Source organism: Beta vulgaris, chromosome 5 (assembly GCF_026745355.1).
Source record: "Beta vulgaris subsp. vulgaris cultivar EL10 chromosome 5, EL10.2, whole genome shotgun sequence".
In the NCBI taxonomy this organism is placed as follows: domain Eukaryota; kingdom Viridiplantae; phylum Streptophyta; class Magnoliopsida; order Caryophyllales; family Amaranthaceae; genus Beta; species Beta vulgaris.
In genome coordinates this window covers 4,473,351-4,487,688 of record NC_079206.1, presented here as the reverse complement: position 1 = coordinate 4,487,688, position 14,338 = coordinate 4,473,351, and the positions used below count along the sequence as shown (strand labels likewise).

General features: G+C 37.9%; 1 protein-coding gene across 5 annotated transcripts; it reads right to left on the bottom strand.

The window, feature by feature from the left end:
- Window positions 1–65: 65 nt before the first annotated feature.
- On the bottom strand, window positions 66–13,839 carry LOC104892309 (uncharacterized). Of its 5 annotated transcripts, none has more exons than XM_057394895.1 (9): window positions 13,648–13,831; window positions 13,152–13,230; window positions 11,038–11,181; window positions 10,860–10,955; window positions 9,821–9,964; window positions 6,006–6,110; window positions 5,801–5,899; window positions 5,038–5,184; window positions 66–2,576 (listed from the first exon to the last, which is right to left on the bottom strand). In XM_057394895.1, the coding sequence occupies exons 1-9, from the start codon at window positions 13,662–13,664 to the stop codon at window positions 324–326; spliced, it is 3,084 nt and encodes a 1,027-aa protein (XP_057250878.1). In that variant the 5' UTR covers window positions 13,665–13,831; the 3' UTR covers window positions 66–323. The 5 variants fall into 5 exon arrangements, with proteins under 5 accessions (XP_057250878.1, XP_057250879.1, XP_010676506.2 ...); XM_057394896.1 differs by having other exon boundaries at window positions 6,006–6,107; XM_010678204.2 differs by lacking the exon at window positions 13,152–13,230 and having other exon boundaries at window positions 13,648–13,839.
- Window positions 13,840–14,338: the final 499 nt, after the last annotated feature.

Below are 14,338 nucleotides of genomic sequence, written 5' to 3'. Positions count from 1 at the left end.
GGGGCCTAAAAATCAGAGCCCTAACTTGCAGTAATAACGAGAAGAAACATGTTGCCAAAAGGAAATGAAAGAAAACATACAAAGCCATACACTGAAAAAATTCCTAATTAGGAAGTAATCATTCCATCAGATACCAGAATCCTGGTTTAACGAAAAGGAGCACCCTTCATCTTCAGATTTACCATATGCAACTAAAGGAAGGTTATACATATTACAAATGGTTAGAAACTAACCTAGTTCCTTTGAGTAAGATACACTATAGCTATTTACTAGTACTACATAAAATTACAACAGATGCCTACAGACTTACAGAGCAACTAAGATTATAATTTTCTCTTTCCCTTGATTTCAGGGAAGTTGACGTCTTCGCGCGACTGTGATACCTTCTTTGCTTCATCATTCTTGAAGGAGCTCGGCGCGCGCATATCAGAAAGACAGTACTGGTCGTCGTTTCTCTCTTCAGAAGTGCGAAGTTGATGTTGGATATAATCTTGAATAGCCAAATTATCATCGAATGGTATTGCACCTGTAAGCGTTTTAAATGCAAATTCAAGGCATGGATCTGACCACAAGGGTGATGAGAAGCAGAATTCAGACTGGGGCTCCTCAGTTTTCTTCTCAATGCTGGCCACTTGTTTTTCTAGGATTGGTCGTCCCACGGAGGTGTTCACAACCTTGCCCCTCAGCATAGTATCTGTTGAATACTCCGGTGATTGCTTTGTCGTAATTGGAGAAGTTTCAAAAAACCCAGGAGGAGCCTGCTCCAATTGTAGATCATTGAGATCAGCCAGAAGGAAACTTTTTGTTGTCGAGTCATCATCAATCTTGGTTGATGGTTCCCTCTCAATGCCGGCCACTTGTTTTTCTAGGATTTGTCGTCTCATGGAGGTGTTCGCAACCTTGCCCTTCAGCAGAGTATCCGTTAAATGTTCCGGTGGTTGCTTTGTCGTAATTGGAGACGCTTCAACTGTTGAAGTTTCGAAAAACCCAGGAGGAGCCTGCTCCAGTTGTAGATCATTGAGATCAACCAGAAGGGGACTTCTAATTGTTAAGCCATCATCAATCTTGGTTGATAGTTCTCCATGAGTTGCAAGTACAATTTCTGGATCAAAATCAAGTGTGAGATGCTTTTCTTCTTGGAATGATAAGTCATCAATCTTGTTCGACGGTTCTCCATGAGTTGCAAGCACACTTTCAGTATCAACATCAAGTGCACAGTGCTTTTCTTTATGAAATTCTAAGTCATCAATAATGTTTGGTCCATGAGTTGCAAGCATAATTTTGTTATCAACATCAAGTGTGTGATGTCTTCCTTCTTGAAATGTCACGTCATCAATCTTGTTTGATGATTCTTCTACAGTTGTGAGAACGATTTCTGTATTATCATCAAGCGTGCTCTGCTTTTCTTCTTGACATATTAAGTCGTAAATCTTGCTTGATGGCTCTCCTTCCGTTGTGAGCACAATTTCTGCATCCACTTCAAGTGTACGATGCTTTTCTTCATGAAATGCAATCACATCTTGTGTATCAACAACATCCTGACACTTATCTTGTATTTCTTTTGGGACTGATTTCAAATTAGGGATGGGTTGAGTTCTGCACGAGTTTCTGCTTGCGGCACGTAGATCATGATCATTCCAATCTTGTGTATCATCATCCTTGTTCTTATCTTGGAATTCAATTGGGACTGATTTCAAACTAGAAATGGGATTAGTTTGGGAGGACATTCTATTCATGGCCCGAAGAGCATGCTCAACGGGTACTGGGTAGTATACTACTTCAACATCAACACCAGCAAGTCGTTTGGAGGATCGGGAAGGTCCACACGCCAATTTACTGTCCAATTTCCTTTTGCTAGACTGAGCTTTCCCATTACTGCAGTCTTGAATGGCAACAGCTACTGGGTTCTCCTCTGGAAATATTCCCCTTGAAGTGGAAGAGGAAGGTTCACTCTTTTTGAGCGTTGCGAATTTTATATCAGCATTTTGAACTGCTGAAATCTGTTTGGACATACAAGCAAGTCGTTTGGAGGATCGGGAAGGCACACAAGCCAATCTCGAGTTCTTCAATTTTCTTTTGCTATATTCAGCACTGCAGTCTTGGATGGTGACAACTACTGGGTTCTCCTCGGGAAATATTCCCTTTGAAGAGGAAGAGGAAGGTTCACTCTTTCTGGGGATTGTGACTTTTACATCAGCATTTTGGACAGCTGATCTCTGTTTGGTCATACCTAGAGTATCTTTAGTTCCAGAAACCTTTTCCAGGAAATTTTTTGCCACTACCATCTCTTGGGAATTGCTGGCTGATTTGGGTGACAAGGTACCCTGCTTAGGAGTTGAAGCACCAGTAAGAGCTGGGATTCCACGGGACGACCTTTGACTTTTCTTGCCTTCAGCTTGTGCACCAGTAAGAGCTGGGACTCTACAGGACGACCTTGTACTTCTCTTGCCTTCAGCTTGTTCACTGCCTCCAGCTTCAGGCAGTGCTTGGATATTCTGTCCGCTATTTGCTTCACCAATAAAGAGCTGTTCTTTGGTCCAGCTCTTCGGCGTCTTTTCCCGTGAGCTTGAAGATTTCTGGTCATACAAAAATAATAAGCCATCCAGTGTCAGAATAATGAAAACCATGCAGACCAGATCACGAAGACATAGGCTTCTCGTATGACCAACATGTTATTATCAAAAGTTAGAGCCAGAAAAATAAAAACTCCCTCTATCTAATTGTCTGCCAAATTTTTCCTTTTATGGATGTTCTTAGATATTTGTGAAGTTCTAATAACAATATAAGATGATATTTATAATATTTTCCTTTTATAGGATAATATTATAATGCCACAGATCTAAATGATGATGGATCGAAAGTGAGAAAATGGATATTATATAGTAATTGATGTTTGTTCATTCTTTTCGTCCCCAAACATGACAAATATTAGTAGATAAGATGGATTATCCATGAAAGTAGGTAACATATATGCACAATAACTGAAATGATATTAATTCAGTCTTTTTCAAATGTAGGTGAAAATTTTGACCTTCATTAACTTGTGGATAATAATGGACTAAAATCAAAGTGGCTCATTCAAGTGACAAAGCGGCGCACATTTCTTTCTCATGATGACGAAGGAGATAAGTCATGTTTGAGTCAACCGGGACCTGTATGTGTCTGGCAAGGGCTATGAGCTCCAACCACCCCCTGCTCCCCTTCAGGTGATAGACCACAGACAAGAGGCCTCTTTAGAGGCATTGAGTAATGTTGGTATCGTTTTTCTCGCAATGTCTTCAGTGTAAGGACTATGGGCCTTGCTAAATAGGAACAGAAATGAAGCTGAATATGATCATTATCAAATTATTCTTACTATTCCTACTGCTTACATCGGAAAAAAGTGCAGGGATGAACCCCAATAAGGAGAAGTCAGAGAAACAAGATAAGAATTATTTGAACATGGTGGGGCACTGAAAGCTAACGATATGAGAAGTTGCAAATCCCTGTTCTAGAACGGCTCGTCTGGTGACTGGTGATAAATAATGAAAACGTACTAAACATGTACTATCTAGAATAAGTGCAACACAGAGCCCCACAATATTTAAGGTGTCCATGTGATGAGGACAGAGGTTAAGAAAAATAATTAGAGGGACCCATAGACAGGAAGCCTCTTTAAAGGCATTCGGGTAATGTTGGTATTGTTTTTCTTGCAATGTCTTCAGTGTAAGACTAGGGGCCTTGGTAAATAGGAACAGAAATGAGGCTGAATATGCTCATTATCAAATTATATTACCATAATTAACTATTCTTACTGCTTACATCAGAAGAAAGTACAGGGATGAAACCCAAAATATGGAGAAGTTGGAGAAACAAGATAAGAATTCTTTCAACATGGTGGGGGCACTGACGGCTAACGATATCAGAGGTTGCAAATCCCTGTTCTAGAACGGCTCATCTGGTGAACAACGTGAATAACGAAAATGTATTAAACATATACTATCTAAAACAAGCGCAACACAGTGCCACAGGGGCACAATATTTAAGGTGTCCATGTGATGAGGACAGAGGGTAAGAGAGATAATTAGAGGGACAAATATGATGATGAGAGATAGAGTGAAGCCCTTATCCAAATAAGTTAATGTTGCAATTTTGAACTTCCTGAAATGGGAAGTGTTGCACTTGTCAGAAAGAGGAATATGTGGATTTGCAAGGGAAGTCCCATGCCAAATCCATAGATACATAATTAATAGACCTTAGTCAGAGCTATTTTCAGCTGTTTTTCATTCTCATCACTAAACACATATCAGGACTGTCGATTACCATGCAGAAAAACAGAGCACTTTTCTCATGGTTAAAGGGAGGACAACTGACAGAAAGCTGAGCTCCATGCAGCACATGATGCAACATGGACACTTCTGCGAAGACAAAGTTGTGTTTGATTACGAGTTTTCATATATCCATGACTTATTCACATCTTGCTCAACATGATGCAAAGAGCAAGCCAGACTGAAAAATACTCCCTAGGTATGTTCCTAGTTGTTCCACATTGACTACTGCAGTGTGGGCTGTGCACAAACCACATGCTGTCAAGTAAAATTTATTAAATCTACCTCAAATGTATATTCTAAAAATATCTATAATATTTACTGATAAATAGTTAGCGATATTAATAATCAAAGTTGTTCATTGACAAAAGTGAAATTCAAATTGAGACAACTAATAACAAATAAAGGGAGTAGGTTTTAAGATGAATCTATCTTGTAAATCAAATTCCTGATCAACAAACTATAATATGATGCATAATTATTACTAAGAGTGCCATAGAAATCGAGTGTACGACAAAGAAATATTCAAGAACTCAAATAAACTACAATGTAGCAAGTTGCAAGTAAGAACTAAATATGGTCCTCAATAAGCAACCTTTTCTTGACAGGGAAAGAGAGAAAAGGTAAATACTGCTCTGAAGTTAGGATATCAATAATTTAAATGTAACAATCAGCAAAAAAATCAGCAAATGGAAGTTGAAATAATTTCAGCAGTATCAAAGAGGCTTACAGCGGTCTTTCCAATTGCAAAACCTTCTCCAACTACGCTTCCATTTCTCCTCCGAAATGCATGTCTACTGACCTCTCCAGTCTCCACATAGCGTAGAACTTCCAATTTGGAGCAGAAGACCAGCCTACTGGCAGGATCAGAATAGAACTGTGGTAATTTCAAATTCATACATTGGTTACAATCAGCAACATGACTTAATAAAGAAAATGTGTCTAAAATACCTTCTAGAAACACTTTTATGTGAAAACCTTATAGAGACATGAACCTAGCTTATAAGCAAAAATGTTGTAAAAAGCTAACTATGGACAGATGGTTGAGGTGTTGACCTACTCTTCCAGCATTGAATTTCTTTTTTTGTTGTTGCATTTTCCCCTTCTTTTCCCTCCATTTTCACCCAAAATTTTCACTATTCTTTAATAAATGGTGTGAGAATATGGTTGTTTGGTAAATTTTGGTGAAAATGAAGAAAAAAAGAGGGGGAAATAAAAGTGAAACGAAAAGGTAAACACCAGAAAGGCTAGTCAATGGACAGAATCCGGCCAAAGATAGCTTCTTACAATATTAACGCTATAAAAGCTAGTTTCTTACAATCATTTTTTATTACCGAATTTTTCACAAAATGTTTCTATAAGGTAGTTTTTGACAAATTTCCATGGAGCAAAATGCTATTAGTAGTGACAGTTGTGTATGGAACGAAAATATCAGACTGATGTTTAAATCCCCCTAAGTAAATGCCTCCGGGATCATAAGAGTTTTTACTTACAGAATTTCTCCTGACTACTTTATTATCAAGCATTTTGATTCTCGTCTCCTTAATCCATCCAGAAGGCAACTCTTCATCCACGGTCCTCTCAGTTACAACCTAAGAATATTTCCAGAAACACGGCTGTAGAATAGTTAGAGCTCATTGGCAATGAACAGTTACAGTCTTGCAGGCACAGAGGAAAATGGATGCAAGCAAGGCCAACCTTCGGTTTTTCTGAAGAAATACTCTTTCTGACGCGTGATTTTGAAATCTGTGACACCTTTGGCTCCAAGTTGGACTTTTGAGCACTTAGTCGGTCAACCACCTTCTATAATGATAATTCAGTCGTGTAAGACACACTCAGGCAAAACTAATAACTAATAACTCAGTTTCGGTTAGGTCACCTTAAGCACAATCACATTTCTCTTGTTAAAGAAAGTAAACAGAGCATATTACTAAGAAAAATTATTTACACATTTCTCCATAATAACTGTAATTTCATTGCAGAACTTCAAAATATACCAAAACAGCCAAAAGAAAATTTGGGTAAAAGAGGGGGAGAAACCCATTAACCCAATATAAACCACAAGACAGGAGTAAATAACAAAACAGAAGAAACAGAACATAGAGAAGACATGGCAGACTGGAAGAAAGAAAGAAAGAAAAAAAAAATACTAAACTACTACTACTAAGCCAGCAGACGAGAGCACCTTTGGAACCAAGCAACTCCACTGAAATTCTCCAACAAAATGGTTCCAAGATCGTCCGGGACTGCCAAGAAAATCACTAGTTTCTGATTCGAAGTCACTCCATAGTTAGTGAACCAATCCACAGCTTTGTTAGCTTCACGATAGCAATAAATTCCCATTCTTCTACATGGTGAAAGAAAGGGAGTGAAGCAAATTATGATCCACTAATAGTTTCACTACCACTTGGAGTCCATTGTTAGTTGGACTTTTCAGTGACCTGCATTTAACGACTAAGAGTTCATTTTGATTCACGGACTCTCCACTTCCGAGTACACGAGCATACTCCACAGTTCAGAGCAAATGACACATTTAATCCTCCTAAAGATTCTCGAATTACACCCCCTGCCACTGCTGGACCTGTCTTCACTCTTGCTGCCCCATCAATTTAACACACCCACCTTCTTGAGGATGCTTCCAACGCACATAAATCTCACATTTTGTTGCTCCTGCCATGTTCTCGCATATCAATAATTTTCCTTAAGACACGTTTGTTTAATTCACCAATTTGAATTAGAATTGAACCAACTTGATCTAGAGGAACATATGGAGACCTGTGTAAGCAACGATTTTTCAGCCACTTCCAAAACCACCAAGCTGTGGTTGCAAATATAATGGAGTATGGACCAATCCTCATATTCTCTAGAGGTAGTAGAAAGACAATTATCTAGATTTACTCAAAAAAAAACCTGATCAACGTGTGATCCAAGCTTACACCACACAGTATGGGCCGCCGGACGTTGCCTCAGAATATGATCGGTGTGCTCTTCCACTTCTCCACAAAACACAGTGGATCTTTCATAAAGCCACGAATAAATCTATTTGCATCCAAAATGAGTCTATTTGTGGAGCTTACCAAGCGAAGAATTTTATTTGTTGAGGAACAAAAGTCTCCAAATCTCTTCCCATTCACGGTTATAGGACTCTGTAGTTTCCCCTGTTATTAACTTCATATCAGATTGAATAGTAAAGCCCCCTGACGAAGGCCACTCCTAAAAGTTCCGTCAACCACTTCACCATCTTCCTGTAATCCAAAAAACCAATTTGCTTCAATGTTTCTGCCAGGAGATAATCTGCAAAAACGTTCAACTTCCACGCCCTTTCTAGTCCCATAATTCTTGAATTGTGACGTCCTGTAATTCCAAAGGAAGTTTTCACAAATAGCCACGTAAATCACAGGCTTATTGGTGGCCGAACGGTGATGTCAAAAGAAAATTCAACCATTCCCAATTCCATACTTCATCCCTTTCAAAGCACATCCACACTACTTATAAATCCTTGCCATGCATTAGAAGCATCCGCCTTTGAACTAAACATGTCAAAATCAAAACACCCCTTATAATACTTGCTTCCCAACACACGAGAGCAGAACGCGTCAAGTTTTGCTAAAACTCCACCTAAATTTGGTGAGGAAAGGCACATCTGCTAGTCTCAATGACCAAAATCCCAGCCCACCATTCTCCCCCGAATGAGGTTCTCCTAGGCTACAAGATGTACTTCTCGGCTATCATCAGTTACCTCATAATAATAGAAGTGTCTTTCCTTTAGAATTTGGAAGTTTCGTAGATTGCATCGCAAAATACAGAGTGGAGAACAAGGAAGACTGAAGTAACAATTATTCCCAAAACTAAACCTGTTACATGTCCAAATGAATCCTAATAAGGGCTTACAAGACTGGCCTATGGGAGGAAAGAACATTTATGGCATGATGTCCAGCAACTTCAATACAAAAGTGTTTGGCCAAGCTTCCATGAGGACTTCTACGATGCACAAGCTCAAACTAGGCCAAACACGGTGCTATTTGAAGTTTCTACTTCTTGAGAAACTCCAAACAGCTTCTGGGGGGCATGGATATGGAAGCGCTAGATTGGAGCTTCCGGGGAGCACTTGGCCCAATTAACCTCACAAAGTTCGTGAAATTCCCAATTACCCAAATAACAACCCACCTCCTCCCTCATCTTCTTCCTAAAATCTACTATAAACACTCCCAAAATCCGCAATTCTTCAACAAGTGATACAAGACTCACACAAACCTAGAAAAGAACCAACTCAAACACTAAATTGCAAACCCAGACCAAACACAAGAGAAGGAACCACCTTCCTCCTTCGAATTGACCAAGAATGATATTAGTAGATCTTCGGGAGAAATGGCAGCTAACATCACCAAGATATACATGTGTGCATCCAAGCACATATTTAATGTTCAGCATTCACACAAAAGGATCGCTCTTAAATTTTCTATTTTGTCGATTTTCTCTCTGATCTAATTGGACTACAAGCAGTTTTAATTGAACACCATTTGATTAATCTGTATTTAACATTGCCATAATACGGTGAGAATTTTGACGGCTGCGACACTTTTGGAGGTTGTGTGGTTCTTGTTGAGAGAGAAGTCGAAAGGACATAAATCAAAAAGATTGTAGATTCCTTTGGCGGTGGTAGGGGTTGTTAAGGAAAAGAGAATGTATTGTTATCAGTGAAGCTTAGGTGGTGATGGAGAAAGTATAAAGCTAGCGGCTTTTCAGTGGTTTTTTGAGGGTCTTTAATTCTTTATGGGTTTGGTGTCAATGGCGTGGGTAGAAAAGGTGAGGCAGGTAAGATAATAAAAAAGTAATGTACTTTATAGGAAGCATGGGAAAAAACGAACATATTATATTTGTTTCTGAAAAAGAACTATATGTGTGTGAGGTCTATAAATCTAGGAAAATAGATAACAAATACACAAACATTCATGTAACCGAACAAATATGTGTGGTTTCAAAATACATGTGTACTAATTCTTTAGATAAATATATGCAATTAATACGGAACAAAGAGAGTATTCCTCAAAAGTACTTCTAAATCCTTTTGGCCAACCGACCTAAGAATTTGTCCAGAAACCACTTTATGGAAACTTCTAGGTAACAGAAGTTATTTTCCAGAAATTTGGCCAAACAGGCCTTACATTTCCAAATTAATTCATGGTTTTCACTATTTGTTCCACACACATAGTGCAGGCAAAGAAAGTTGAGAATTCCGCACGATCATAAAGCTGCAATAAATGCCAGAACAAAATCAAGCAGCATCAAACGACAAGTATATGGAAAAAAAGGAACATATTTAGCAAGTCGTCCTACAAATTCGATACATTCCAAATCCATTCGAGGTCCTGAAGAAACTTTTTGCATACTGGAATGCAGGTATGATAATGTAATCAGAGTGTAGCACGATAGTAAGCTGCGATATGTTGATATCAATATGCCACAACAGCTAAGTCAAACAGCATAAGTTTGTAAAAGACTATAAAACAAACCTTGCTGGAAGAGTGCTCACTACCTCCTCTGTCCTTCTGTCTAGATGATTCAGCATTGTGCTGCTTTGTCTTTTCACTTCCAAGATATCGTAATACCTCAGGCTTTGAGAAGAGTTTAGTTCCAGTTGATGGATCAATAAAGCACTGCAAACACATAGTTATATTAAGGGACCATGAAGTTTTGGATGATTCCTGCTTTTTTAATGATGGATAAGACTAACAGTTATATTACCTATGAGACCAAATATGAAGAGTCAATATATGATTAAAGATAGAGAACAAGGACCATATATCTTCCTGATCAACTATTCATCAAGATACACCCTAGTCTTAAACATTGAAGGTCATTAAGTTTCCAAGACTTACTCAGAAAAACTAATCAAACCACACCAATACTCTTGTCCACGAACATATTATCTAGCCAGCAACTCAACTCGAATATTAAACAACTCCTTCAAGCAGAAGCCAACGAAACGCAAAGAGGTCCATTTTTTATTAAAAAAACATAATACAGAGCATAAAATTTCGTTTCAATCCTCTCTAGAAGAAGTAATTGCCTATATATTCACACACATCTGTACAATGATGAAGGATATCTCAAATCAACTTTCTCCACTAGATAATTTCACACACATCTGTTACAGTTCAAAGAGGCAAGAGGGGAAAAGTCTGACATATAAGTAATAAAGTCTTAAGAGTTCACAATAAGCCTGACGTAGTTTCATCACCTTAAAACCGATTACATCTGCACAGTTACAGTAGCTATTAACTAACAGAAGACTTCCTAGAAGAAATAGAGAAAAACAATATTTTAAAATGAAGAAGCCGCACATAATCAGAACAAGAAGTTTCAGCAAGCACAGTCACAGTCGCACCAACACAAAGTACAATATCGTGCCTACATAGCCATATGATAGAATTTCTGTACGTTTACTACGTTTCTCAGACCACATATTTTCTACATGCACACCAAAAGTCTCCGCTATTTTACTAAACAAACAAATAATTGATTTAGCTTCGGTAATTACAAGTTTGGTACCTTATACTCGGTTCCCACTCTGGCACCACTCTTCCGGAATCTCGTTTCCATGACCCAACCACTGGGTAACCACTCAGAATTGTTTGCTTCCACAAGCTAAACACAACATTAACCAATTAGAAACAAGAAATAGTGCAAAGGAAAAAGCACACATGAAATTGTCGATCATCCAACTCACATGTTGTATCTTCTCAGAACTCTTCTTCTTAGCATGCTCAATAACTGGTTGAAACTTTTTATTGCTGACGCATCCATCTTTGATGAACCGAAGCACAGCAGGTTTTGAATAGAATTTTTGATGAGTTTTTGTATTGATGTAGTACTGTAAACAAGGCAAAAGACTATAATCTTAGCAACTATGTGGTAGGTCAATATAGATCATGCCGTCATCGTATTAAAAACCGGTTACATCGCGACCGCTTTGTCAAGGTCTTAGAGCTTACCATGATTGACAAATAATGTCGCGGCAGCCGCAAAACAGTGTTACCTAATTCGCCAATTCACCCAAAATGAACCAAAACCGACCATAATTCGCTTTTCTCAATTCGCGATTAGCAGGGGAATTAGGGAATTACGTAACACTGCGCAAAACCCACCACATTGCCAACGAAAGTGCCACCACAACCATGAGCACGATCGCGACCGCATCCGAGATTTAAAACCATGCTATAGATACACAAAAAATATAACACAAGTAACTTGTCTCTCTCTGTCTACTAATAACTAGAAACTCCAACATACTTAATCAAATTACCATATTATCTCATAAAATTATCTATGTAGCACGGGTACTTCTTCTAGGTCACGTACTCGTACCTATACCCGATATGATATGTATCTTGTATGGGTACACGTACCCATTCCTAAAATTTCAAAATCTTTCCATTTTCTATCCTTGTACACAAATCCGCACCTCTACCCGTATCCGTCTATGTAATGTTTTAGTGAAGTGGGTACTTCTTCATGGAACGGACCAAAACGAAAAGTGGGCACTTCTTCATGGAATGGAGGGGGTATATAGCAAGTATCATGACATTTCCAGTATAGAAAGTAGCATGAACTAGCATCTGTCTAGAAATAGAGGAATCCCAAACATAGTGCTAGCTCTCAACAATTATCAACAAAAGCACAGATCAATAGAGATTTTTGGTTAGTCTATTATGCATTAATTCTCCACATAGGACATTACCAAAATGGACCAGCCTTAACTCTAGATGAATATCAATCATATCATGACACATGGGCCAATTCCTTTCTACAAATGTCAAACACGAAATTCGGTATGAGACTCTTCAGATCCTTCATTTCCAATCACCGCAGTTAATGAATTGATACGGGATTATTCAACAATTCATCAAAAGCAGAGAATGAAAAGGACTTTTGGTTAGACTATTATGCATTAATTCTTCACAACACATGGGATGAAAATCAGCAAAGAAATTGCCAATACGCACCAGGTCTCACTGCTCACTCTATATGCATATCTAATCATATCAGGATACATGGGTCACTTCCTTTGCTACACATGTCAAACAACAAAATTAAGTATTCAAATTCTTCATTTCCAATATGAAACATATAAAACTGATAATGGATCACTGGATTATTTGAACAAATAAAGGACTTCGTATCTTCACAAACTGGTCATGGAGCACGTGAAAATACTCATCTCACACATATCATTGTCGTAAATGCTGATGAACTGTTCATGAACCTTAACCAGTCAATTGCCATTTTTCAACTTCCAATCCCTTACCGCATCCTTGCTTCCAACCTCAAGACTTCCAAGAAGGTCGAAACACTACAGAAATGGGGTTACCACTTGAGGTGCTATCTTAGCACATATGAAATCATCCTTATTGTAATTGTAAATTGAACTTAGATAGCCGCTATCAGCCCTAAACTAAATTAAGTAGCCCATAACTTACTTCCTTATTCGGAGCCTCACATACAAATCTACTCTTCTTCTACCTCCCCCCTCCTCGCTTTGTTTGGTAGGAAGGATTTGGATGGAAAAGAAAGGAAAGGTAAAAACAAACTTTCTCATGTTTGGTAAAAGAAAATAAGGGGGATTTGATTAGAAAGGAGAGGAAGTGAAAGGAAAAGAATACTTTTAAATCATTGCTTCCCTTTCCTCCCAAAATCGAAGGAATTTGACAGGAAAGAAAGTTAACAAGCTTTTTACCTATGTTTTCTTTAGTTCCTTCCTTTTCTTTCCTTTACTAATAACAACCAAACATGTAATTCCTCTTAAATCCACCAATTATACCAAACATTGAAAACTACAACTACCTTCTTGTCTCTTCTTTTCTCTTCTTTTCTCTTCTTTTCTCTTCTTTTCCTTTCTCTTCCTTTCTTTTCCCTTCCTTTACTAAAAAATACCAAACAAAGTGTAAATAAAAAGCATATCATAAAACTAATTTGGTAAGTGGTAACTAACTCAATTGCTCAAGATTCAGTCCCAAGAAAATAAAATTGCAAGGATTCTCTTTACTTTTCAGATCATGCAGTAAAGTTTCCAATCTCATACGAAAAATCAGTCTATTTAACAACAAGACCAAAAGAGCAAAGAAAACAAGCTCGCAAATAGCTAATTAAGGTTAATCGCATACAAATCACACCTTTCCAAGTTCGTCGAAAACTTCAATCACTTGATCTCAATAACTATGCACTCAAACCATAAATAACTAACAGAAAAAGAAGAAAAAAAACCCTAAAAGTCAATAAATTGATAACCCTAATTTTATTAAAAAAAGGTAATAAAAGTAATTATAGTATAACATAATACCTTAGTTTTACGGCCATTTTTGATCTTAAATTCGATCGTCCAACCAGCAGGAGGCCAATCTGATTTCTTCCTCGACACCATTGAAAGAAGTTCCTGCTTTCTCTCTCTTAAAAATTTCTGGGTAGTGAGACTGTTTTGAGTAGAGAGAGAAATAAAAGAGGGGAAAATAGTTCCGACAACATTAAAAGTATTTAATCCGATAAATATTATATAGTGAGGAAGGTCAATAAAGCAGATTGGATTAAAATGTACACGTGTACTTTGAGATTGTAGTTTTTTTTTCTGTTTGATTGGCTTTTCTTCTCTTTTTGCACATCAACTATTATGTCACCTCATAACTCATTCGACTAGTTCTTCTTGCGGATCTATGCGCACTCGCGCAGATCTAGTGCAAATTTTTGGCCATTAGCAATTTTTCTCGTGGGTAAAATACGAAATCACCTCTCGTTTTTATATTGAGAGAAACTGAACTGAACTAATTTACTAAACTGAATGAAATCACCTTTCTTTTGGGTGTTAGAAAGCGACGGGATTCGTCCTAATTTTTAGACAGTCTTTATAATACTTTACCAACTAAGTTAGATGTGATTCATTGGTGCATAATGGTGATTATGAATCTCACATTCCTATGTGTGCAACTCTTAATTTGCACAAAAGTCATTCACACTTGTGACTTGTCATAAAAAGTAGG

What these genes read in the sequence shown, in the direction of transcription:
- LOC104892309 (XM_057394895.1), bottom strand. An exon ending in GTTCTGAGAAGATACAACAT is followed by an intron (nt 10,956 to 11,037) that starts GTGAGTTGGATG and finishes TGTTGTGTTTAG; the next exon opens with CTTGTGGAAGCAAACAATTC. An exon ending in GTGAGCACTCTTCCAGCAAG is followed by an intron (nt 6,111 to 9,820) that starts GTTTGTTTTATA and finishes TTATCATTATAG; the next exon opens with AAGGTGGTTGACCGACTAAG.